This window comes from Haematobia irritans, chromosome 2 (assembly GCF_050003625.1).
Source record: "Haematobia irritans isolate KBUSLIRL chromosome 2, ASM5000362v1, whole genome shotgun sequence".
Taxonomy (NCBI): domain Eukaryota; kingdom Metazoa; phylum Arthropoda; class Insecta; order Diptera; family Muscidae; genus Haematobia; species Haematobia irritans.
The window spans coordinates 184,234,377-184,259,049 of NC_134398.1; the positions used below are offsets into that span (position 1 = coordinate 184,234,377).

General features: G+C 30.8%; 4 protein-coding genes across 5 annotated transcripts in view; 1 reads left to right on the forward strand and 3 right to left on the reverse strand.

Moving 5' to 3' along the window:
* The window catches only part of tkv (serine/threonine receptor kinase thickveins), a 671,465-nt gene extending 666,736 nt beyond the window's left edge, over positions 1 to 4,729 (reverse strand). The window contains exon 1 of the mRNA XM_075296997.1: positions 4,646 to 4,729. Coding sequence (XP_075153112.1) covers positions 4,646 to 4,721 — 76 coding nt within the window. The 5' untranslated portion in view covers positions 4,722 to 4,729. The remainder of the gene's footprint in view (positions 1 to 4,645) is intronic.
* A 3,751-nt stretch (positions 4,730 to 8,480) lies between these two features.
* LOC142224400 (uncharacterized) lies at positions 8,481 to 12,728 on the forward strand. Of its 2 annotated transcripts, none has more exons than XM_075294177.1 (7): positions 8,481 to 8,632; positions 9,097 to 9,231; positions 9,411 to 9,549; positions 10,073 to 10,271; positions 10,420 to 10,641; positions 11,062 to 11,319; positions 12,466 to 12,728. In XM_075294177.1, exons 1-7 carry the CDS (start codon positions 8,573 to 8,575, stop codon positions 12,578 to 12,580), a joined length of 1,128 nt encoding a protein of 375 aa, XP_075150292.1. In that variant the 5' UTR covers positions 8,481 to 8,572; the 3' UTR covers positions 12,581 to 12,728. The 2 variants fall into 2 exon arrangements, with proteins under 2 accessions (XP_075150292.1, XP_075150293.1); XM_075294178.1 differs by having other exon boundaries at positions 8,500 to 8,632; positions 9,076 to 9,231.
* A 1,561-nt stretch (positions 12,729 to 14,289) lies between these two features.
* Positions 14,290 to 15,120, reverse strand: LOC142225186 (uncharacterized). The gene is made up of 2 exons (XM_075294964.1): positions 15,094 to 15,120; positions 14,290 to 14,859 (listed from the first exon to the last, which is right to left on the reverse strand). The coding sequence occupies exons 1-2, from the start codon at positions 15,118 to 15,120 to the stop codon at positions 14,290 to 14,292; spliced, it is 597 nt and encodes a 198-aa protein (XP_075151079.1).
* Positions 15,121 to 19,942: 4,822 nt separating this feature from the next.
* Positions 19,943 to 21,068, reverse strand: RpL34a (Ribosomal protein L34a). Its single transcript, XM_075297002.1, has 3 exons — positions 20,999 to 21,068; positions 20,649 to 20,721; positions 19,943 to 20,477 (listed from the first exon to the last, which is right to left on the reverse strand). Exons 2-3 carry the CDS (start codon positions 20,711 to 20,713, stop codon positions 20,087 to 20,089), a joined length of 456 nt encoding a protein of 151 aa, XP_075153117.1. The 5' UTR covers positions 20,714 to 20,721; positions 20,999 to 21,068; the 3' UTR covers positions 19,943 to 20,086.
* Positions 21,069 to 24,673: the final 3,605 nt, after the last annotated feature.

Consider the following 24,673-nt stretch of genomic DNA (forward strand, 5'->3'; position numbering starts at 1 on the left):
ATAAACTACGAAACAACAAAATTTATATTTTCCAAATTTTCTATAGAAAATTTTCCTTTTATAAAAATATTGTCAAAATTTGATTTCAATAGCAGATTTTTGCAAAAATTGTACTTCTATAGAAAATTTTTGCTAAATTTAATTTCAATAGAAAATGTTTGCCAAATTTTCTTTATATAGAAAATTTTTGCTAAATTTTATTTCAATAGAAAATTTTTGCAAAAAATTTCTATAGAAATTTTTGCAAAAATTAATTTCTACAGAATATTTTTGCAAAATTTTATTCCTATAGAAAATATTTGCAAACATTTATTCTCAAGTTTATATAACAGGTTGGCTGATAAGTCCCGGTCTGACACATAGATGGCGTCGCTAGTATTAAATGCATATTCAGCTTCAAGCTTCAAATGATTCGTGTCAAAATTTGACGTCTGTAAGTAAATTAGTTTGTGAGATAGAACGTTGTTTGTGAAGCAACTTTTCTTATTGCGAAAAAAAAAATGCAAAAAAAAAGAATTTCGTGTTTTGATAAAATACTGTTTTCTGAAAGGAAAAAATACGGTGGAAGCAAAAACTTGGCTTGATAATGAGTTTCCGGACTCTGCCTCAGGGAAATCAACAATAATTGATTGGTATGCAAAATTCAAGCGTGGTGTAATGAGCACGGAGGACGGTGATCGCAGTGGACGCCCGGACTCTGCCTCAGGGAAATCAACAATAATTGATTGGTATGCAAAATTCAAGCGTGGTGTAATGAGCACGGAGGACGGTGATCGCAGTGGACGCCCGAAAGAGATGGTTACCGACGAAAACATCAAAAAAATTCACAAAATGATTTTGAATCACCGTAAAATAAAGTTGATCGAGATAGCAGATGCCTTAAAGATATCAAAGGAACGTGTTGGTCATATCATTCATCAATATTTGGATATGCGGAATCTCTGTGCAAAATGGGTGCCGCGCGAGCTCACATTTGACCAAAAACAACAACGTGTTGATGATTCTGAGCGGTGTTTGCAGCTGTTAACTCGTAATACACCCGAATTTTTCCGTCGCTATATGACAATGGATGAAACATGGCTCCATCACTACACTCCTGAGTCCAATCGACAGTCGGCTGAGTGGACAGCGACCGGTGAACCGTCTCCGAAGCGTGGAAAGACTCAAAAGTCCGTTGGCAAAGTAATGGCCTCTGTTTTTTTGGGATGCGCATGGAATAATTTTTATCGATTGTCTTGAGAAGGGAAAAACCATCAACAGTGACTATTATATGGCGTTATTGGTGCGTTTGAAGTTTGAAATCGCGGCAAAACGGCCCCATATGATGAAGAAAAAAGTGTTGTTCCACCAAGACAACGCACCGTGCCACAAGTTATTGAGAACGATGGCAAAAATTCATGAATTGGGCTTCGAATTGCTTCCCCACCCACCGTATTCTCCAAATCTGGCCCCAGCGACTTTTTCTTGTTCTCAGACCTCAAAAGGATGCTCGCAGGGAAAACAATTTGGCTGCTACGAAGAGGTGATCGCCGAAACTGAGGCCTATTTTGAGGCAAAACCGAAGGAGTACTACCAAAATGGTATCAAAAAATTGGAAGGTCGTTATAATCGTTGTATGCTCTTGAAGGGAACTATGTTGAATAATAAAAACGAATTTTGACAAAAAATGTGTTTTTCTTTGTTAGACCGGGGACTTATCAGCCAACCTGTTACTCCAGAGACAAAAGAACAATCCAAACAATGGACTGAAGCTGGAGGAAGTGCCCCAAAGAAGGCAAAAACAATTCAAACGGCTGGTAAGGTTATGGCAACGGTTTTTTGGGACTTCAAAGGTATTTTATTGATTGACTATCTGCAAAAGGGTAAAACAACAAATTCAGATTACTATTGCAACCTTTTGGATCAATTAAATGTACAAATTCGAGAAAAACGTCCTGGCTTAAAACACAAAACAATAATTTTTCATCAAGACAACGCACCAGTTCCTTGCTGGCAAGTGGTTTACCTCAAATGAAGATGCAATTACAGTTGTACACCACTATTTTGAAGAACTTGGGGAAAACTATTTTAATCAAGGGATAGAATTGCTAGAAAAGCGTTGGAATAAATGTGTTGAAGTTTCAGGAGATTATATTGAAAAATAAAAATATTCTCTTTCTTTGGTAGGCTAAGAAGTTTCCGAACCGCCCTCGTATATTTTCCAAATTTTCTATAGAAAATTTTCCTTTTATAAAAATATTGTCAAAATTTGATTCCAATAGAAGATTTTTGCAAAAATTGTACTTCTATAGAAAATTTTTACAAAATTTTATTTCAATAGAAAATGTTTGCAAAATTTTCTTTATATAGAAAATTTTTGCAAAATTTTATTTCAATAGAAAATTTTTGTAAAAATTTTATTTCTATAGAAATTTTTGCAAAATTTAATTTCTACAGAATATTGTTGAAAAATTTTATTCCTATAGAAAATATTTGCAAAAATTTGTTCTAAAGTTTATATATAGAATTTTTTTTTTCAAATTTTTATTTCTATTATATTTCTGTGAAAACCCTTTTAGTCGGAGAGGAATATTTTGCAAAATCTACCAAAAAAAAACATCAGGAACTCTACCAATCTATCAAACAGTAAACAATCTACCATTTTTGGTAGAAATCTACCATGGTTCCAAAATGAGCTTTCTATGTTTTCCATCCCGAAGCCTTGATGAAGGCAAGTATATCCTTCAGATTACAGTTTCATACATCGGTATTATATTGCAATTAATAGAAGCCCCGTATTCTTTTTCTTCTAAAAGATAATGCTGGGCACTGACACCGAAAATGGTAGGAGTTTTCTGTTGATTCCGGGTCCAGACCAGAGAATGAATCCGCCGAGTCTCGCCGCCTATTTTAGCCGCGGCCGATCGGATTTTGCCAGTCGAAGCCGAATATGTCGACTCATCTTGACTCAAATAATGAATAATTGTCCGCCACCGAATAGACAAATTTATATTGGCTCAGCCGTCAAGCCGCCGCTGCCGGATGCAAACAAAAAAAAAAACAATGTCAACCGCCGCCGACAAAAATCGGTCGGCTTCATTATCTGGTCCAGACACCATCTACAAATATCATTAATCACTAAGCCAATGTTCGAGGATAACTGGCAGCTTTATCGTCTACTCAAAAAGAAAAATCCATATGTTAGCTATCCATGAACTTTATAAATTTTTTAGGTTAAGACTAGAGACCTCATCAAAAAAATTCTTGTGGGAACAATTGTTCATTCCTTGCAAGAAGCATTTCCTCTAACAGAGTTATTTCTCCATAAATATGTAACAACAGCTGTCATTCCATAGTGACAATATTTTAACAAGTAACTAGTGGGTTGGTGGTGCGTTATTGTAGACAATTAGAGGCAGTGACATGTTCATGATGTTCTTTTCGTTTACTTAACAACTGTCTTTGTCCATAAAATGTCCAACAATATTGATGTGATTTATAACATGAAATCAAATTGTGGACATGGTGAGAAGTGTACAACAATCAAGAGCAACTAAAAAGAGAACATAAGTATTTGTTGGTATGTTGGAGCAGGTACGATAGATACATTTCATTAAATTTTCTCTCACGTCCTATTAAGAATGTTGATTTCTTTTGCATTCATAAGGATAAAGCAACCCCCTTTAGAATGTAATGGAAATAAAATAACCAACTAATAGGTGGATGGAAAGCAATTGTTACGTGTGGAAAATTTCTAAATAAACATCAGAGGAAAAAAAAATTCTTTGGATGTGAAAATCAATTTGTTTAGCAGATTATAGATATTTCACATTACATGTTAAAAAAGAAATTATATGAAGTCGAACAGAAAGACCCAAACTGCAACAAGATCAAATTACAGTTTAAGGTTTATTTACCATATTCCAAAAATATTAAATCAACCTTTAAACCTATTTTTCACATAAAAATTACATCTATTAAATGTTGTATTAAATATGGTCACATAAAATTATGGTGGATTAGGCTTTGAATATCACTCACTGACGATATATCGGATGAGGTGCATATAACTGCCGGGTTTTCCGTAATTCTCTAGTTTATTTCGATTTCAAAATTTAAATAAAAGACGATTCTTTGACAACTATAACGGATTTATTAAGTCAACTACATCTATATCTGGCAATGCTGACTTCATATGACTTATAAGCGCCATCTAACGGCGAATAGCAAGGTTATGAAAACTGTAAAAAAAAAACTAACCGCTTGCCGCAACATTCCTTTGCAACGCCTTTCCATACTAAAATCACATTAAATTTTTAACAAGCCACCTTACTTATAATTCACTTTTAATTAAATAATTCTTATTTTTATTCAAAACAAAAAAATGCCGCTCTCTAAGAATAACAAAAAATTCACAAAAACAACACGCCAAATTCCCGCACACACACACCAACCGACATACACCTGTTTACACTCTTATTGGAGTAAAAGAGATCACTATATATGAATCCAATCAGATTTGCGAATTGGGAATCGAAAAAGAAAACAAAACTAAAAAACAAGACCGAAGCCATAATTTTGTTTTTATTGTAATCGCTTTTAATGGGCACTTTTGAAGTTTATTCCATTGAATTTTAGATAATTGTTAATATCACTTCCTACTAACCTGGTTTAAAGTTCAAAAATATTGTTAAAATTAGCACAAAACACGTAAAATAGCGACCGTCGCAAGAACAAAACATATCTTCGGCCATTTTTTGGACAAACTAGTGATGGCATATTATCGATAAATGATCCCACTAAACATAATACGAAGGGCCTTGAATGGGATTGGAATTCAAGTCATATTCTTATTAGAGAGAAGATAACGGAGGCTTATGTTATTTACTTAAGGCCGGTATGCACCTCTAGCGAAAAATTTCATTCCCAAAAGAAATGCATGCTATTTATTTACGCTAACGAAATTTTCGGTAGCGTTCAATTTCGTAAGCTGGTACGCACCTCTAATGAAAATAACAGGGTTGTCAAAAGCATATTTTGGCAGCAAATATTTAATTTATGACAATTATTGTGTGCGTAAAAGTTTTAAAAGGTCTGTAAATAATAAACAATTTATTTGAGGAATATTTGGAACATATATTAACAATTTTTAAAAGCGATTAGCTGGTTTAAAATTTGTGTACACTGCCCTGTTTTTTGTTGTAGACTTAAATAAATTTTTACTATCGAAAATTTCGCTAGAGGTGCATACCGGCCTTTAAACTCGATACAAAACCAAAAAAAGCGAAAAACTAGCGAAGTTTTTCCATTTGTGGTACTTTGTTGTTTTCTAGTTGAAAAACTGACGTTTTGACGCCATTTGCAATATGAATTAAGAAATAATTTATTTATTTGTGTTGGTGTATAACGCAAACACGGATCATATTTTTGTTCCGAAAATATACAAAGGATCAAGGGAGTAGCAGACCAATTGCCCAAGGAAAAATAAAATGTTAATTTTGTAATAGCAAGCAGCAACTACCAACTGAATTCAATATCGCTCCATTTACCTAAATAAACACCGCTTTCTATGTGCGAAATAATGGTTTCTATAATTTTTTTCGCATGAATGAACATAGTACCGGCCTTTAGCACAAGTTGTCTGATGGTGTTTTCTTTTCTTGTAAAAAATTCGGACCTTTTTTTCATTTTGCCCGGAAAATTAACTTTTTGGGTTCTTTTCTAAGACACACAGTCAAAAGTGCGAATTCTGTTGTGAAAATAGTGCCACGCATAAGCAGAGTACTATGTTCAGTTTTCAAGCTGAAAACCAGCTTGCTTTCACGGTTACTTTTTTAATTAATTAATTTAGAAATATAAAATTATTTGCAATCAATTCCTTGGATCTTTTCCATCCATTAAGGCCAGTACTCTGTTCGATTTTCGCGTTGAAACTCCATACAAAACCAAAAAATGCGAAAAATTTGCGAAATTTTTTCCATTTGTGATACTTTGTTTTTTCGTGTTGAAAAACTGACGTTTATAGCACGGCGCCATTTGCAATGTGAATTAAGAAATAATTTATTTATTAAAAACTATTTGTGCGGGTTTATAAATCAAACACGGACCATATTTTTGTTCCGAAACTATACAAAGGATCAAAGGAATAGCAGATCAATTGCCCAAGGAAAAATAAAATGTTATTTTGTAAAAACAAGCAACAACCACCAACTTAATCCAATATCGCTCCCTGTAAAATAGCGCTCCAAGCTACCTAAAAAAACGCCGCTTTCTATGTGCGAAATAATGGTTCCCATAAAAATTTTTCGCAAGAATGAACATAGTACTGGCCTTTATCACGATAACTAAAGGTGGGTACTAAGACCCTGCCAGCATTTCAAAGTTCCATTTCATCCTCATCGCTACCGTAGACTCGTATTTTTTGCCATTTTGCCATCACTATTCGCATGAAAGTATTTTGCCATCACTATTGTTACAAGAGCCATTTTATATTCTGTGAAACACCAAACACAACTTGCTTCTTATAACTTATTTAAATAAAAACGATAATGAAGTGCTGAAAACATAGTTATTTCGCTTAAAATTGTGAAAGGTATATTAGTGAACAATTTTTGACTTTCCAAATGGAATAAAGTGATAGTTTTTCAATTATTTTTCCAGACACGCTGCCTCCATTGGAAATAAAAGCACTGGCTGATAGACAACATGTAACTTGTAACTCAACATCAATCTTTTATTAATGCATAAAAATATGTTAAATGTGATGTGATAGTCGTATAAATGTTGTATTTATGAGAATTTATAAATGTATAATAAAATTAATAAACATTGTGTTTTACTTGACCACAATGATTCTTTTACAACTATCTTAAGGCCGGTACTCTGTTCGGTTTTCGCGTTGAAACTCCATACAAAATTAAAAAATGCGAAAAACTAGCGAAATTTTCCCATTTGTGGTACTTTGTTTTTTTTTTCGAGTTGAAAAACTGACGTTTATAGCATGGCGCTATTTGCAATGTGAATTACGAAATAGTTTATTTATTAAAACTATTTGTGTGGGTATATAACACAAACACGGATTATATTTTTGCTCCGAAACTATACAAAGGATCAAAGGAGTAGCAGATCAATTGCCCAAGGAAAATAAAATGTTAATTTTGTAATAGCAAGCAGCAACCACCAACTTAATTCAATTCGCTCCCTGTAAAATAGCGCTCCAATTTACCTAAATAAACACCGCTTTCTGTGTGCGAAATAATGGTTTCTATAAAATTTTTTCGCAAGAATGAACATAGTATCGGCCTTTAAAATGCACTTTCTCTGATTGTTTGAAGGGGCTCTTATTAGCGTCCTTCTAAATGTATCCAGAAGGGCACCTAATAATTGCACTCATGCGATACTTTTTTGTAGTAACTTGGCGTGGTACAACTTCTCAATAGTGACGGCGCTTTTCCGAGGAGTTTTGGATATCGTATACGACTGGTTTCGACGTAGTGGGGATTCTCAGAAGCGCCCCCAAATTCAAAAAATGTTGGCAGGGTCAATTGAGTTAATTTATCTGCTTTAAGGTAAGTACTGTGTTCGCTTTTCGCGTTGAAATTTTCGCGGTTACTTTATTAAAACAGTTCAATATGAAGCAGATAAATTAACTCAATTGATGTGCAATTTCTTGTTCCTCTGTATTTCGGCAAGACTTTACAGGAATATGTCTGTTTTCATTTATAATTTTGATTATTTCAGGAAAAGTAATCGCGAAAATAAAGTGATTTTCAACTCGAAAACCGAACATAGTACACACCTTTATATTGGAATGTTTTAATAAAGTAACCACGAAAATTTCAACGCGAAAAGCAAACATTGTACTTACCTTAAGGCCGGTACTCTGTTCGGTTTTCGCGTTGAAACTCCATACAAAACCAAAAAATGCGAAAAATTTGCGAAATTTTTTCCATTTGTGATACTTTGTTTTTTCGTGTTGAAAAACTGACGTTTATAGCACGGCGCCATTTGCAATGTGAATTAAGAAATAATTTATTTATTAAAAACTATTTCTGCGGGTTTATAAATCAAACACGGACCATATTTTTGTTCCGAAACTATACAAAGGATCAAAGGAATAGCAGATCAATTGCCCAAGGAAAAATAAAATGTTATTTTGTAAAAACAAGCAACACCACCAACTTAATCCAATATCGCTCCCTGTAAAATAGCGCTCCAAGCTACCTAAAAAAACGCCGCTTTCTATGTGCGAAATAATGGTTTCCATAAAAATTTTTCGCAAGAATGAACATAGTACCGGCCTTTATGGTAAAGTAGATTTGTTCCCATCCTTGTGCTTAGTACCACTAATTGATATCCATAGGCTGTATTAATCCTATTGGCATGATTGAATTCAACGTGCTTTCAAGTCAAATAGGTTGCATAGGTGTTGCCTTCAAGTGTTGCTCTAACGTTTGTGCTTATTAGAATTTCGAATGTTACAACAGCTGTTCGATATCGATATCAATTTTATCGTTCATTGTTGTTGTCTTTGTTTTAGTATTTTATTTATTTTTGGTTGCAGCGCCAAACTTTAAAATTATTAAAAACCACAATGAGGATCAAGGATTTGAATGAATTCATGGTATTTGATTTCTTTCCCTTGGACTATGAGGTATGAGAAATTGCGGAGCAACTGCAGTTTATGGGCCCCTCACCGAATTACTTAAAATTAATATATGTTGTGTCATTCGGTGAGCTGATTCCAACAAAGTGACCCATATCCGGTGGAAGTACCCGGGTCTTGAGATATAGCCCTCCAAAGGGTCAATAAAAACTTGATATAATTTGGTATCATATGAAAGCTTATTCAATGCACTTTTATATGCAAAAAATATTTTTCTTTTATATTTAATTTAGATTGGGCAAAAAACAAAAGAGATATATCAAGTTTTTATTGACCCTTTGGAGGGCTATATCTCAAGACCCAGGTACTTTCCCCGGGTATAGGTCACTTTGTTGGAATCAGCTCACCGAATGACACAACATATATTAATTTTAAGCAATTCGGTGATTCTGGACGAGAAAACAAAATTAAATGTCAAAAGATATATGTAGATATATTTATGCCTTTTATAGCCCAAAAGGAAGATCATATTGACACATTTATTGCATCTGGACAAAAATCCATTACCAGAGAAGATGAGCACAATTGTAACGACGAAAAATATAGCATCCCGCTTTGCGGCTTATTGCAAATTAAAGAATTACCAGGTGAGCCAAATAATGACACGAACAATTTTAAAAGGTTACTGCAGAAGGACTATTGTCTTGAAGCCATCTACAATGATCTTTTTATGCTGCAGTGGTACCTGAATTTTGAATATTTTGAAGTGTTCTTTTTTCCCCTCATTCTGATATTTTTAAAGCATATTGTTTTCTTTCATTGACAGGGTCTTAGAAAGGATAGTTTTATCACAGTGGAGCCTTATATTGAAACAGATGTTATCATTGATAGGCGTCATATTGTAAAAATGCTATTTTGTGAATCTGGCGATCTTTCGGGAAATCTTTTAGTTATTGCAAAAGACGGTAAGAAGCTACAGTGACCCACAAAAGTATTCGTGTTTTTGCTTTCATGAAATCGAAATGTATTTTTTTGTAAACCTTTTATATATCCTACGCCACACTGTGGAACAGGGTATTATAAGATAGTGCATATATTCGCAACACCCTGAAGGAGACGAGATAGACACATGGTGTCTTTGCCAATAATACTCGGGGTGGGTCCCTGAGTCGATCTAGCCATGTCCGTCTGTTCGTGCGTCCGTCTGTCTGAACACATTTTTGTGATCAACGTTTAGGTCGAAGTTGTAGTCCAATCGACTTTTGGCATAAGTTTCTGTTTTGGGTCAGATATGGCATGATATTTGTGAAGTTAAAATCTTTTTTAACGGCTCGACCCATAAATAAAACGAAAACAAATCTCCTCTATAAGGCATATGACAATGCAAAACTTAATGGGGATTTTGAAAGTGTAACGTTTGTGCCGCATTATATTCAGAAAATATATTGTGAATTTTTTTTGCAAATTTCTGTTTTCATTATTATTAAGATAATATTAGGGCGAATTATATTTATGCTGGCAATGTCATGGATCTGCGTACAGTCATATTTGAGGAGACTTTTATTTCATGGATGGAAAATTCGCAACAATATTTGTATATGAATTTAACAAGAAGCGATGAGGACCATTTAAGTGACGAACGTGATCACGTATACCAAGTTTTGGATAATATTCAACAAATTTTAGAGTAAGTAGATACCAAATAGAATTGATTCTTTGTTTGTTCCATTGATCCATATATACAAATTTGATTCCTCAAACAATTTTATATATGTAATAGTTGTAATTCTGATTTTTACTGTTTTTATATTTATTTGTATAATATGTGTTTTCAGATATCATCCAAATTATGGAATAAACCTACATCTACCTCCAATCGGCTATGAATATTGCATAGAAAAAATTTTAAATCGTTTTAAAAAACATGTAGCTTTTTCCTCACAATTTAAATCAATATTTGAATATGCCAATGATGATCTAAGTTTTATGTGGAATAATAAAGATGATGCGAAAATAATTTTATATGCTGGCGCACCAAACTCCTCGGAAATTCGACCGTAAGTATTTGTAGATAGAATTTATCTAAAAGTAATGTATTTCGAATTTCTCACAATTTCAAAGCCAAACAAAAATTTTATTTTAACAAATTACAACTAATTTTTTCACCAAATCCAAAGCATGCTTAGATTATTTAATATTTTAAAATAACAAATAAATAAAATAGAGGTGTTGGGAAGGTTGTTCCCACTTATTGTAATTTTAAAATAATCGAATAAATGATTTTAGACATAAGACATAGATAGCACAACGTTGGCTACTCGAGTAAAAAACATCGACAAATATTTCGTGGATATTGTACTAAATATAAAAATTGTCATTTTAAGATTATAAAAATTTTGGTGCCACTCCCGATCATCATTATAATTTTATTCAAGACATTTTCTTTGTCTTAATTGTGTACCATTTTTCTACCGCAGCAATTATCGAACACACCATAGAATAACCGTGAACATCCTTAGGAAAAATGTTTCAACTTGGAAGCTAGATTCCGAAAAATACTATTATGAAATTTTCTACAAACCAGAACATTCACCTTTTGAATTACAATACCTAACAATGATGACCAGACCAAAATATATTTATGGTATTCTTGATATTAATAACAAAGTGGTAAAAGTTCCTGAATATTTAAGAGAACTGTGTGATAAGGATCATTCGCCAAACAAAAGGCCAAGGTAAGTGTTTTGGTTATACATATCTTTAAAATAATTTGTGTTAGGCTGATATTAATGCAGGCTGGTTTAATGTCCAAATTGCTAGACAATGCAATATTTTTTTTTATTAGGCAAGAACATAAAGCGAATTGTTACTATTAAGTTATTGACAAGAAAATGCCAGATACCAATCTGCACAAGCCTGACTATACACATGTTTCATTGCTGGCGAATTCGAATTTCCATAACCTTTAGGATAGGTTAGGTGGCAGCCCGATGTATCAGGCTCACTTAGACTATTCAGTCTATTGTGATACCACATTAGTGAACTTCTCTCTTATCACTGAGTGCTGCCCGATTCCATGTTAAGCTCAATGACATGGGACCTCCTTTTTATAGCCGAGCCCGAACGGCGTTCCAAATTGCAGTGAAACCACTTAGAGAAGCTTTGAAACCCTCAGAAATGTCACCAGCATTACTGAAGTGGGATAATCCACCGATGAAAAACTTTTTGGTGTTCGGTCGAAGCAGGAATCGAACCCACGACCCTGTGTATGCAAGGCGGGCATGCTAACCATTGCACCACGGTGGCTCCCTCCATAACCTTTAGTATAGATCTGGGTCTTATATGCTAATTTCTTATGGAAATTACATACGAGAGTTATTCTTCCGAAATTGAATCATTTTCCCCACCACTGTGGGTCATCTTCTCATATAACTACAATCCCTTAATCATTTTTATTTCGATTTGTTACTACACCAATGCAACAACACATCAGAATGCGATCAGCAAAATTTTTGTTTGTTTTGATAGTGCAAGTCCTAGATTGCCTTTTTAGTTTTTTTTTTCAGTCAAATTAAAAATTTGTTTTTCTGTAATATTTTATAAAAAAAGAATACAATGTTTGCCATTTCATCAAACAACGACTCCTCTTCATTTTTCAGTAGACTTTGTGTACGAATGAAATACTATAAAAGTTGAATCCTATTTTTCCTGACGTTCAGGATCAACTTTTATGTTAAAAAAATAATAAAAAAACAGAAAGTTAAGTCAAATTTTCCAAAATTTGAAAAATTCTGAGTACAATAAAAATATGTAACTTGTCTCAGATCAAAGAATATAATATTAAAAATATTAAGAAATAAACAATTTTTTTCTGCTTTCAGAAATCCCAAAAATAAACCTGCAGAGTCACAATTGGCCGATCGAGTCATTGTTCCACCCATTGGAGGTAATGTGAAGCCAGGGGTTTTTCTGGACGATTCTGATAGCAGTGAATAAAAATCGGGAAATTTTTTTTGTGATATACTATAAATGTTTTTATTTAAATTTGAAATTTCCAAAAATATGAGAAAGATTCCGTATTTTAGTTATTTTAGTGTACTTTAGTTAAATGAACTAATATAAAATGAATCATAAAAAACTAAAACCATTTGCGTTTATCTTGAACTTCGAATGGCTCTAAAGTCATTCTTGACAAAATTCTCTATAGAAATTAAGTTTTGACAAAATCTTCTATAGAAATAAAATGTTGACAAAAAGTTTCTATAGAAATAAAATTTTGACAAAAAGTTTCTATAGAAATAAAATTTTGATATAAAGTTTCTATAGAAATAAAATTTTGACAAAAAGTTTCTATAGAAATAAAATTTTGACATAAAGTTTCTATAGAAATAAAATTTTGACGAAAAGTTTCTATAAAAATAACATTTTGACAAAATTTTTCTATAGAAATAAAATTTTGACAAAATTTTCTATAGAAATAAAATTTTTACAAAATTTTCTAAAGAAATAAAAAAATTATTGATATAAAATTTTGACAGAATATTCTATAGACATAAAATTTTGACAAAATTTTCTATAGAAATAAAATTTTGACAAAATTTTCTATAGAAATAAAATTTATACAAAATTTTCAATAGAAATAAAATTTTGACAGCATTTTTTATAGAAATTAAATTTTTACAAAATTTTCTATAGAATTAAAATTTTGACAATATTTTCTATAGAAATAAAATTTTGACAAAATTTTCTATAGAAATAAAATTTTGACAAAATTTTCTAAAGAAATAAAATTTATACAAAATTTTCTATAGTAATAAAATTTTGACAATAGTTTCTATAGAAATAAAATTTTTACAAAATTTTCTATAGAAATAAAATTTTGGCAAAATATGCTATACAAATAAAATTTTGACAGAATTTTCTATAGTAATAACATTTTGACAATATTTTCTATAGAAATAAAATTTTGACAAAATTTTCTATAGAAATAAAATTTGACAAAATTTTCTATAGAAATAAAATTTTGACAAAATTTTCCATAGAAATAAAAATTTGCAAAAAAGTTTCTATAATAAAAATTTGCAAATGTTTTATATAGAAATAAAATTTTGACAAAATTTTCTATAGAATAAAATTTTGACAAAATTTTCTATAAAAATAAAATTTTGACAAAATTTTCTATAGAAATAAAATTTTGACAAAATTTTCTATAGAAATAAAATTTTGACAAAATTTTCTATAGAAATAAAATTTTGACAAAATTTTCTATACAAATAAAATTTTGAAAGAATTTTCTATAGAAATAAAATTTTGTATAGTAATAAAATGTTGACATTTTCTATAGAAATAAAATTTTGAAAAATTGAACTAAAAAATAAAGAACTAAAACCAAATGCGTTCATCTTGAACTTCGAATGGCTCTAAAGTCATTTTTTCAATATCTAACTGCAATTGAAAAAAAGTTAAATTTAATGGATAGTGGAAGTGGAATTGAAGTGGATATACGGACATGGATGTGTGTTTGAAAGAAATTATTGAATTTGTGCAAAAATAAAAATACTTTCTTTGTTTACACGTATCTTTGTCTAATTGGGTAAATTGTGATGCAATATATTTTACTATGTCGGCTCGTAGTAACCAAATCTTCTTATTTGTAAACCAATTTGCATATTACCATGATGTAATTCTTGCGATGCATATTTATATTATTCACATAGCATTTTATTTATAACATCAAAAATTTCATAGAGTTTGTCACCATCTTCTATAGCAGAAATTCCATGTATTTGCCATTTTTGCGCGAAATCATTTAATTGTAAATGCTCTGCCAAACATTGAACATTAAAATCTGGTACTAAGTCAATTTTATTAGCCAAAATTAATAGAACAGCTTCACTTAGGCTTTCCCTATTTTTCTCCATTAAATCATGTAAATCCTGATGGGCTTCTGGGAAACGGCCAGCACCTGATGCATCAATAACATAGATTATAACTGCCTTATTTTCTACATAGAAATTGCGTAAAACTCTTACAGTATTAAGACCACCAATTTCATAGATTGTATAATTTATAGAGTGGTACTCAATTGTTTCTACATTGTAACCAATAGTAGGTATTGTCTCATCAACTTGTCCCATTTTGAGAGTATAGTGTAACATAGTTTTTCCAGCATTATCTAGTCCAATCATCAATATTTCGATTGTCTTTGGATTTGTTGTTTCATTTGCAATGTGTGTGGAATCCATTAGAGATTCTTCTGGTCTTTTTTTAAAGGTCTATATTTGTAGTAGGTAAAACGTTTAATATTTGCTCACAACTAAAACTGACGTGTGGTAATACGCTATTGTTTCCTCTTACTAACATATGTATATATATGCATATGAGAATAAAATTTATTGCTATTGCAATATGGTGTTGATTCATTAGAATTTCTTATCACAAACCGGTTTAGATACGAGCAGACATCAAATTTATTGAAGAATTCGTAAAAGTAGTTTTGGCGCCCTTACATGATCCTGGCAAATCAAAAAGTTCATCGTTTTTAAATTAGCAGCAGCAGAAGCATTTTTAGTTCGTCTACTCTGTTGTAATTTTCTATAGAAATAAAATTTTTACAAAATTTTCTATGGAAATAAAATTTTGACAAAATTTTCTATAGAAATAAAATGTTGACAAAATTTTCTATAGAAATAAAATTTTGCCAAATTTTCTATAGAAATAAAATTTTGACAAAATTTTCTATAAAAATAGAATTTTGAAAAAATTTTCTATAGAAATACAATTTTGACAAAATTTTCTATAGAATAAATTTTTTATAACATTTTGAAAAAATTTTCTATAGAAATACAATTTTGACAAAATTTTCTATAGAATAAATTTTTTATAACATTTTCTATAGAAATAAAATTTTCATAAAATTTTCTATAGAAATATAATTTTGACAAAATTTTCTGTAGAAATATAATTTTGACAAAATTTTATATAGAAATAAAATTTTGACAAAATTTTCTATAGAAAAAAAATTTTGACAAAATTTTCTATAGAAATAAAATTTTGACAAAATTTTCTATAGAAATAAAATTTTGACAAAATTTTCTATAGAAATAAAATTTTGACAAAATTTTCTATAGAAATAAAATTTTGACAAAATTTTCTATAGAAATAAAATTTTGACAAAATTTTCTATAGAAATAAAATTTTGACAAAATTTTCTATAGAAATAAAATTTTGACAAAATTTTCTATAGAAATAAAATTTTGACAAAATTTTCTATAGAAATAAAATTTTGACAAAATTTTCTATAGAAATAAAATTTTGACAAAATTTTCTATAGAAATAAAATTTTGACAAAATTTTCTATAGAAATAAAATTTTGACAAAATTTTCTATAGAAATAAAATTTTGACAAAATTTTCTATAGAAATAAAATTTTGACAAAATTTTCTATAGAAATAAAATTTTGACAAAATTTTCTATAGAAATACAATTTTCATAAAATTTTCTATAGAAATAAAATTTTTACAAAATTTTCTATAGAAATAAAATGTTGACAAAAATTTCTATAGAAATAAAATTTTGACAAAATTTTCTATAGAAATCAGATTTTTGACAAAATTTTCTATAGAAATAAAATTTTGAAAATTTTTTCTATAGAAATAAAATGTTGACAAAATTTTCTATAGAAAAAAATTTCATAGAAATAACATTTTCATTTGTCTATAGAAAGAAAATTTTTACAAAATTTTCTATAGAAATAAAATGTTGACAAAATTGTCTATAGAAATAAAATGTTGACAAAATTTTCTATAGAAATAAAATTTTGACAAAATATTCTATAGAAATAAAATTTTCATAAAATATTTGTATAGAAATAAAATTCTCATAAAATGTTCTATAGAAATAAAATTTTCATAAAATATTCTATAGAAATAAAATTTCCATAAATTGTCTATAGAAATAAAATTTTGACGAAATTTTATATAGAAATAAAATTTGAAAAAATTTTCTATAGAAATAAAATTTTGACAAAATTTTCTATAGAAATAAAATTTTGATAAAATTTTCTATAGAAATAAAATTTTGACAAAATTTTCTATAGAAATAAAATTTTGAGAAAATTTTCTATAGAAATACAATTTTCATAAAATTTTCTATAGAAATATATTTTTTTACAAAATTTTCTATAAAAATAAAAAATTGACAAAATTTTCTATAGAAATAGAATGTTGACAAAAATTTCTATAGAAATAAAATTTTGACAAAATTTTCTATAGAAATAAAATTTTGACAAAATTTTCTATAGAAATAAAATTTTGAAAAATTTTCGGAGCAACTGCAGTTTATGGGCCCCTCACCGAATTGCTTAAAATTAATATATGTTGTGTCATTCGATTAGCTGATTCCAACAAAGTGACCCATACCCGGGGGAAGTACCCGGGTCTTGAGATATAGCCCTCCAAAGGGTCAATAAAAACTTGATATATCTCTTTGCCCAATCTTGACAAATTGGGTATCATATGAAAGCTTATTCAATGCACTTTCATACGCAAAAAACCGTTTTTATATATTTAATTTAGTTTGAGAGATATAAATAAAAAAAGAAAATTTTTACCCAAATTTTTTGGTATTTTTGTTATATCTCAAAAAGTCTTCGATTATACCCCAACATTTTTTATACATAGATTAAAAGCCTATATTCTGGCCTTTCGATTGATGTACAACATGTCTTCATAGGTCCGCTTTTAGCAAAGTTATGGAGTTTTTTCTCTGAGTAGAAAAAAAATTTTATTATTACTGAAATATTTTCTCCCCTTGTGTGTTCGTTAGCCCACTTTGGACTCTGCCCATAGGAGAAAGTCTTAATCCCCGGCCGAAGGCCGGCTACATGGACAGAGTCCATAAGTGGGCTAACGCAGACCCAAGGGGGGAAACTAGCCGGCCTTCGGCCGGGGTTTAAGACTTTCTCCTATGGACAGAGTCCAAAGTAGGCTAACACAGACCCAAGGGGGGAAAGTAGCCGGCCTTCGGCCGGGGTTTAAGACTTTCTCCTATGGACAGAGTCCAAAGTGGGCTAACGCCGGCCCAAGGGGGGAAAGTAGCCGGCCTTCGGCCGGGGTTTAAGACTTTCTCCTATGGACAGAGTCCAATGTGGGCTAACGCAGTCCCAAGGGGAAGTTTAATGTCGTACAATACTGTAAATTAATTTTTTTAAAATTTTGTATCTATTATCTATGAATTCTTTTGTTTCCCACTTTTCGTTTAAATTTTATATATTCTTAAACACTAGATTTTTTTACCATGTACAATATCAACGTATAATATATGCTTAAAATTAAAATATGAAATTATAAACTAAAATATGAAATTATAAACCAAAGGGCCCAAGGGGGGAAATGTAGCCGGCCTTCGGCCGGAGTTTAAGACTTTCTCCTATGGACAGAGTCCTAAGTGGGCTAACGCTGGCTCAAGGGGGGAAATGTAGCCGGCCTTCGGCCGGGGTTTAAGACTTTCTCCTATGGACAGAGTCCAAAGTTGGCTAACGCAAACATAAGGGGAGAAAATATTTCAGTAATAATACATTTTTCTTTTTCTTCTCAGAATAAAAACTCCATAACTTTGCTAAAAGTGGACTTATAAAGACATGTTGTACATCAATCGAAAGGCCAGAATATAGGCTTTCAATCTATGTGTAAAACATGTTAGGGTATAATCGAAGACTTTTTGAGATATAACGAAAATAACAAAAAAATAGGGTAAAAATTTTATTTTTTTATTTATATCTCCCAAACTAAATTAAATATTAAAAAAATTTTTTTTGCGTATAAAAGTGCATTGAATAAGCTTTCATATGATACCAAGTTTGTCTAAAAAGAGATATATCAAGTTTTTATTGACCCTTTGAAGGGCTATATCTCAAGACCCGGGTACTTCCCCCGGGTATGGGTCACTTTGTTGGAATCAGCTCACCGAATGACACAACAAATATTAATTTTAAGCAATTCGGTGAGGGGCCCATAAACTGCAGTTGAGCCAAATTTTCTATAGAAATAAAATTTTGACAAAATTTTCTATAGAAATAAAATTTTGGAAAAATTTTCTATAGAAATAAAATTTTGAGAAAATTTTCTATAGAAATACAATTTTCATAAAGTTTTCTATAGAAATATAATTTTTTACAAAATTTTCTATAAAAATAAAATATTGACAAAAATTTCTATAGAAATAAAATTTTGACAAAATTTTCTATAGAAATAAGATTTTGACAAAATTTTCTATAGAAATAAAATTTTGAAAAAATTTTCTATAGAAAAAAAAAAAAAAAAAATTCAATAGAAATAACATTTTCATTTGTCTATAGAATGAAAATTTTGACAAAACTTTCTATAGAAATAAAATGTTGACAAAATTGTCTATAGAAATAAAATGTTGACAAAATTTTCTATAGAAATAAAATTTTGACAAAATATTCTATAGAAATAAAATTTTCATAAAATTTTCTATAGAAATAAAATTCTCATAAAATGTTCTATAGAAATAAAATTTTCTATAGAAATAAAATTTTCATAAATTATCTATAGAAATAAAATTTTGACAAAATTTTCTATAGAAATAAAATTTTGACGAAATTTTCTATAGAAATAAAATTTGAAAAAACTTTCTATAGAAATAAAATTTTGACAAAATTTTCTATAGAAATACAATTTTGACAAAATTTTCTATAGAAATACAATTTTGACAAAATGTTCTATAGAAATAAAATTTTGACATTTTCTATAGAAATAAAATTTTGAGAAAATTTTTTGTAGAAATAAAATTTTGCAAAAATTTTCTATAGAAATAAAATTTTGACATTTTCTATAGAAATACAATTTTCATAAAATTTTCTATAGAAATATAATTTTTACAAAAGTTTTTATAGAAATAAAATTTTGACAAAATATTCTATAGAAATAAAATTTTGACAAAATTTTCTATAGAAATAAAATGTTGACAAAATTTTCTATATAAATAAAATTTTAACAATTTAGTCATATTCGGGACACTTAATGGTAATATATGTAATATGTGGAAATCGTTATGCAAATTGCAACCTTCTGTCTTCATAGTGTTCAGCTCCGTAAATTTTTTGGTTATATCTTAGGCCCATCGTTTTACAACTTGCTAAGGCTATTTCCCGTCTATTGCGACTATCAGTTGAATTACTTTACGCACGTTTCCAAAATGCAATAAAATCACTCGATTTATTTTTGATAACATTTAAAACTTGTTTAATTAACAGTTTTTATCCGAACATGTAGTAACCCGTGTACGGAAAGTTGCCTTCTTATATACATACACACAGATCGATATTCTGAATAGTTTGGTTTTTCATGTTTGTTTGTTTTTATTGTTTCATATAAAACACACGCGTCACTTAAACCATAGCTTTCTTTAAAAATAAGAAATCATCGTTATCCAACTCATAAAATACACTACACGACAATGGGGGTGGAGGATCCAAATTTACTTTTTGGATTTGCCGGTAGATTTTTGAGCAGGCTTCTTGGCGGCCGACTTGCCAGCCTTGGCGGCAGCTCCCTTTGTTGGTTTCTTTTCAACAACCTTGACGGGTTTGACTGGTTTGGCCTGGCTTTCGCGTTGGCTCTTCAAAGCCTTGACGATCTTTTGTTCTTCAATAAGGAAGGCACGGACGATACGTTCGCGCAAGCATCCATGGCAGAGAACACCACCGTAGGTACGGGCAACAGTCTTTAGACGCTTGGACATACGGCTACGTTCGCAGGGACGAGAGGGTTGAATACCCTTCAACTTCTCTTTGCATTGACCGCACTTTGGGACGGTCTTGTTTTTCTTGACATATTGGTAGACCAAGCGACCACCAGGGGTACGAACACTGGAAGGCAAAAACAAAACTATTAACAAGCATTCAGCAAATTTTGGACACTTTATAGGTATGGAGTGATTACAGAGCAGTATCTTTTGAATACTTTGCAAAGATGTCACTGCCCTCGATTCATTCCCAGATACAAATGCCATTGTTTAAATTTGTTTATAATATACTTACATACGCCTCCTGTTGGATCTGGTATTGTAGGACAGACGTCTTCTCAAAGTCAAACGTTGAACCATTTTGTCGGCTATGTAGTGATGGAGCAGTTTCCACAATTCATCCCATCACATCACACAAATTGTTGCAATCATAATTTCAATTGGGAAATTTTTTGACGTTTGTTGACATTGCACAAAATTGTTTGGTAAACATGGAAAATGAGATAAATTTTGAATTAGATCTATTGTCACATGTATATTAATATGTATATTAGCAATAACACTGGTAAATTTCATTGATTTCTATTATAATTTTCGGATATTTTATGATTTTTGCACTATTCAAAAAATTTTTAGTACGCATACCTTCAAGAAAAAAACTAGAAAGGAAGTTGTCGGTATTGCCGTTAAGCCACCAGAAGTTGGCTGCAGTTCTGACAGCTGTCAGTGTCACCATTCGGTTAATGTAGATAAGGCAGTTATTAGTGTTGCAAACATAGAAAATGCAGGGTTTGTGAATAAACCAGTGAAAACTTTACTTGTAATTATTTTTTAAGCTGAGCACTACCCAACAAACACAAGGATGAACCTTTTTCATAGGTAATGCCATATCAATTTGATAGTGAATCCCATCTTCAACATTAAATCAAATGGCCTTGCAAATTGCTTGCTTTCAAAAAATTTTCCAATAGGCTTGAACCATTAAAATGAGATTTAGTTTGTAAAGTTGTTTCTAATATGTTGAGAAATTGAATATCTTCATATATCTCCGTAAATAGGGTCTCAAACCCTTATTTATGCGAAATAATATACCTGCCTATTTTTTCGTGCGAAAAATCCAGGGTTGTCTAAATATATGTTTGAAAATGCTTAAAACAAAGATTTCGCATTTATTCTGCGCTTTTTTTATATGGAGTATAACAGTTTCTCGTGCGAAAACGTGATCTTAGTACTAGGCTTAACGTGTTAAACTCTACTGTTGAGGGTAATGCCTGTTTTTTTGTTGAGAACGCGATTTTCTCAATAATTTCTCAAATTGATTTCTAATAAAATCTTTTGAAAACGTGTTGTATTTAAGCATTTCTGCAATGCTTGTGTTTATTGGGTATGTTCTGGTTTCAAGATCGTGAAAAACAAGCGGTGAAAATATTTCATATGAGGTACTATGTTTGTTAAGGTGGAATTACATACCATGCGGGTCAGGCGTACGTACGTTGTATTCAAATGCGTTGACGAATACGATTCTTCAATTGAGTTGTGTACTATGCGTGTAAATTGTGCATCAATTGAGTTAATTTATCTGCTGTATATTGAACTGTTTTAATAAAGTAACCGCGAAAATTTTAACTCGAAAAGCGAACATAGTACTTACCTTAAAGGTTGAGTTACATACCATGCGTTAATGCGTCCGTTGATTGGAGAGTTGAACTTTCTCTTTGAAAGCAATAGTTTTGTTAGAGTGCTTTAAAACTGAAAAATATCAACCATTCTATCAACGCACGGATTAACGCTTGATATGTAACTCAACCTTTACATAGCATGCGTCGGATCATCAATAAATTTGTTGATTACATTCGCCTCGCCTCTGCGCTTTTTATTATGTTTTTATATTATACGCATTTTTTAAAGAATAGAATTTTATGTTCTTTAACTTCCTCACTATCCCTGCCAGCATTTCAAAGTTCCATTTCATCATCATCGCTACCTTAGACACGTTAGTGACACTACAACAATCGCCAACTGTGATGGGTCAACCTTTTTTTGCCATCACTATTGTTACAAAAGCCATTTTATATTTTGTGAGACGCCAAGCGCAACTATCTTATTATAATTTATTTAAATAAAAACGAAAATGAAGGGCTGAAAACATAGTTATTACCCTGCCAGCATTTCAAAGTTCTATTTCATCATCATCGCTACCACAGACTCGTAAGTGACACTGCAACAATCGCCAACTGTGATAGTATTTTGTCATCACTATTCGCATGAAAGTATTTTGCCATCACTATTGTTACAAGAGTCATATTATATTTTGTGAAACACCAACCACAACTAGCTTCTTATAATTTATTTAAATAAAACGATAATGAAGTGCTGAAAACATAGTTTCTTCGCTTAAAATTGTGAAAGGTATATTGGTGAACAATTTTTGACTTTCCAAATGGAATAAAGTGATAGTTTTTCAAATATTTTTCCAGGCACGCTGCCTCCAATGGGAATAAAAACACTGCCTGATAGACGCTACAACATGTAACATGTAACTTGCAACTTGTACCTCAACATTTTATTAATGCATAAAAATATGTTAAATATGATGTGACAGTCGTATAAATATTATATTTATGAGAATTTATAAATGTTTAATAAAATTAATAAACATCTAAACAATCGTGTTTTACTTGACCACAATGATTCTTTTACAACTATCTTAAAATGCACTTTGTCTGATTGTTTGAAGGGGCTCTTATTGGCGTCCTTCTAAATGTATCCAGAAGGGCACCTAATAATTGCACTCATGCGATACTTTTTTGTAGTAACTTGGCGTGATATAGTGACGGTGCTTTTCCGAGGAGTTTTGGATATCGTATACGACTGTTTTCGACGTAGTGGGGATTCTCAGAAGCGCCCCCAAATTAAAAAAATGCTGGCAGGGTACGCTTAAAATTGTGAAAGTTATATTGGTAAACAATTTCCGAATTTCCAAATCGATTAAGTAATGGTTTTCAGATATTTTTGCAGACACGCTGCCTTCACTTGTAACTCTACATCATTATTTTAAGAATGCAAACAATTATGTTAAATGTGATGTGATAGTCATATAAATGTTATATTTATAAGAATTTAAAAATGTTTAATCAAATTAATAAACATCTAAACAATCGTGTTTACTTGACCACAATGATTCTTTTACTACCTTAAAATTCACTTTTTCTGATAGTTTGAAGGGGCTCTTATTGGCGTCGTTCTAAATTTATTAAAAAAGGCACCCAATAATTGGACTCATGCGATACTTTTTTGTAGTATCTTGGCGTGGTACTACTTCTCAATTGTGACGGCGCTTTTCCGACGAGTTTTGAATATCGTATACGATTTCGACGTGGTGGGGATTCTCAGAAGCACCGTCGAATTCAAAAAATGTTGGCAGGGGATCTTTACAATGGATTATTAAAGAAAAGTAATCTTGAAAAAATAGCGATTTTAAGGTGGGTATTAAGTTCGAGTTTAGCCGCTAAAGGTGGGTATTAAGTTCGAGTTTTTCACTAAAGTGAAAACTAAAACAGTAAAAAAAAGGCATAAAATTATACATATTTGTTGCAGATTTTATTATAACTTTATGGGGAATAGCCCAAAGCAAGTTTTCACAAAGTGTGTATTCCTTAAAAAGTATTATTAAAGAAAAGTAATCGTGAAAAAATGGCGGTTTTAGCGGCTAAACTCGAACTTAATACTCACCTTTAAATGGTCATTTTTTCACGATTACTTTTCTTTAATAATCCATTTTAAGGAATACAAACTTTGTGAAAATTTGCTTTGGGCTATTCCCCATCAAGATATAATGAAATCTGCAACAAATACTCACCTTTAGCAGCTAAAGGCCAGTATTAAGTTGACATCGCGCTAAAAAAGCCATTTTTCACGATTACTTTTCTTTAATAATTCATTTTAAAGAAAATAAACATTTTCAATTATTGCTTTGGACATTTCCCCACCAAGTTATAATAAAATTTACCAAAAAAGTTAGAATGTTACTCTGCTTTAATATATTTTTGATTTTAGCGGCTGAACTCGAACTTAATACTCACCTTAAAGGTGGGTATTAAGTTCGACGTTAGCCGCTAAAAACGTCATTTTTTCACGATTACTTTTCTTTAATAATCAATTTTAAGGAATACAAACTTTGTGAAAATTTGCTTTGGGCTTTTCCCCATCAGGTTATAATAAAATTTGCAACAAATACGTATAATTTCATGCATCTTTCTTACTGATTTAGTTTTCACTTTAGCGATTTTAGCGGCTAAACTCGAACTTAATACTCACCTT

Coding starts and splice junctions, on each gene's coding strand:
- LOC142224400 (XM_075294177.1), top strand. CDS start 8,573: ATGAGGATCAAGGATTTGAATGAATTCATGGTATTTGATTTCTTTCCC. Junction 9,232..9,410: donor GCAAATTAAAGAATTACCAG/GTGAGCCAAATA, acceptor TTTCATTGACAG/GGTCTTAGAAAGGATAGTTT. Junction 10,642..11,061: donor AACTCCTCGGAAATTCGACC/GTAAGTATTTGT, acceptor TTTCTACCGCAG/CAATTATCGAACACACCATA.
- LOC142225186 (XM_075294964.1), bottom strand. CDS start 15,120: ATGAACTTTTTGATTTGCCAGGATCAT. Junction 14,860..15,093: donor TTTTGATTTGCCAGGATCAT/GTAAGGGCGCCA, acceptor CTACAAATATAG/ACCTTTAAAAAAAGACCAGA.
- RpL34a (XM_075297002.1), bottom strand. CDS start 20,713: ATGGTTCAACGTTTGACTTTGAGAAGACGTCTGTCCTACAATACCAGA. Junction 20,478..20,648: donor AGATCCAACAGGAGGCGTAT/GTAAGTATATTA, acceptor TTTGCCTTCCAG/TGTTCGTACCCCTGGTGGTC.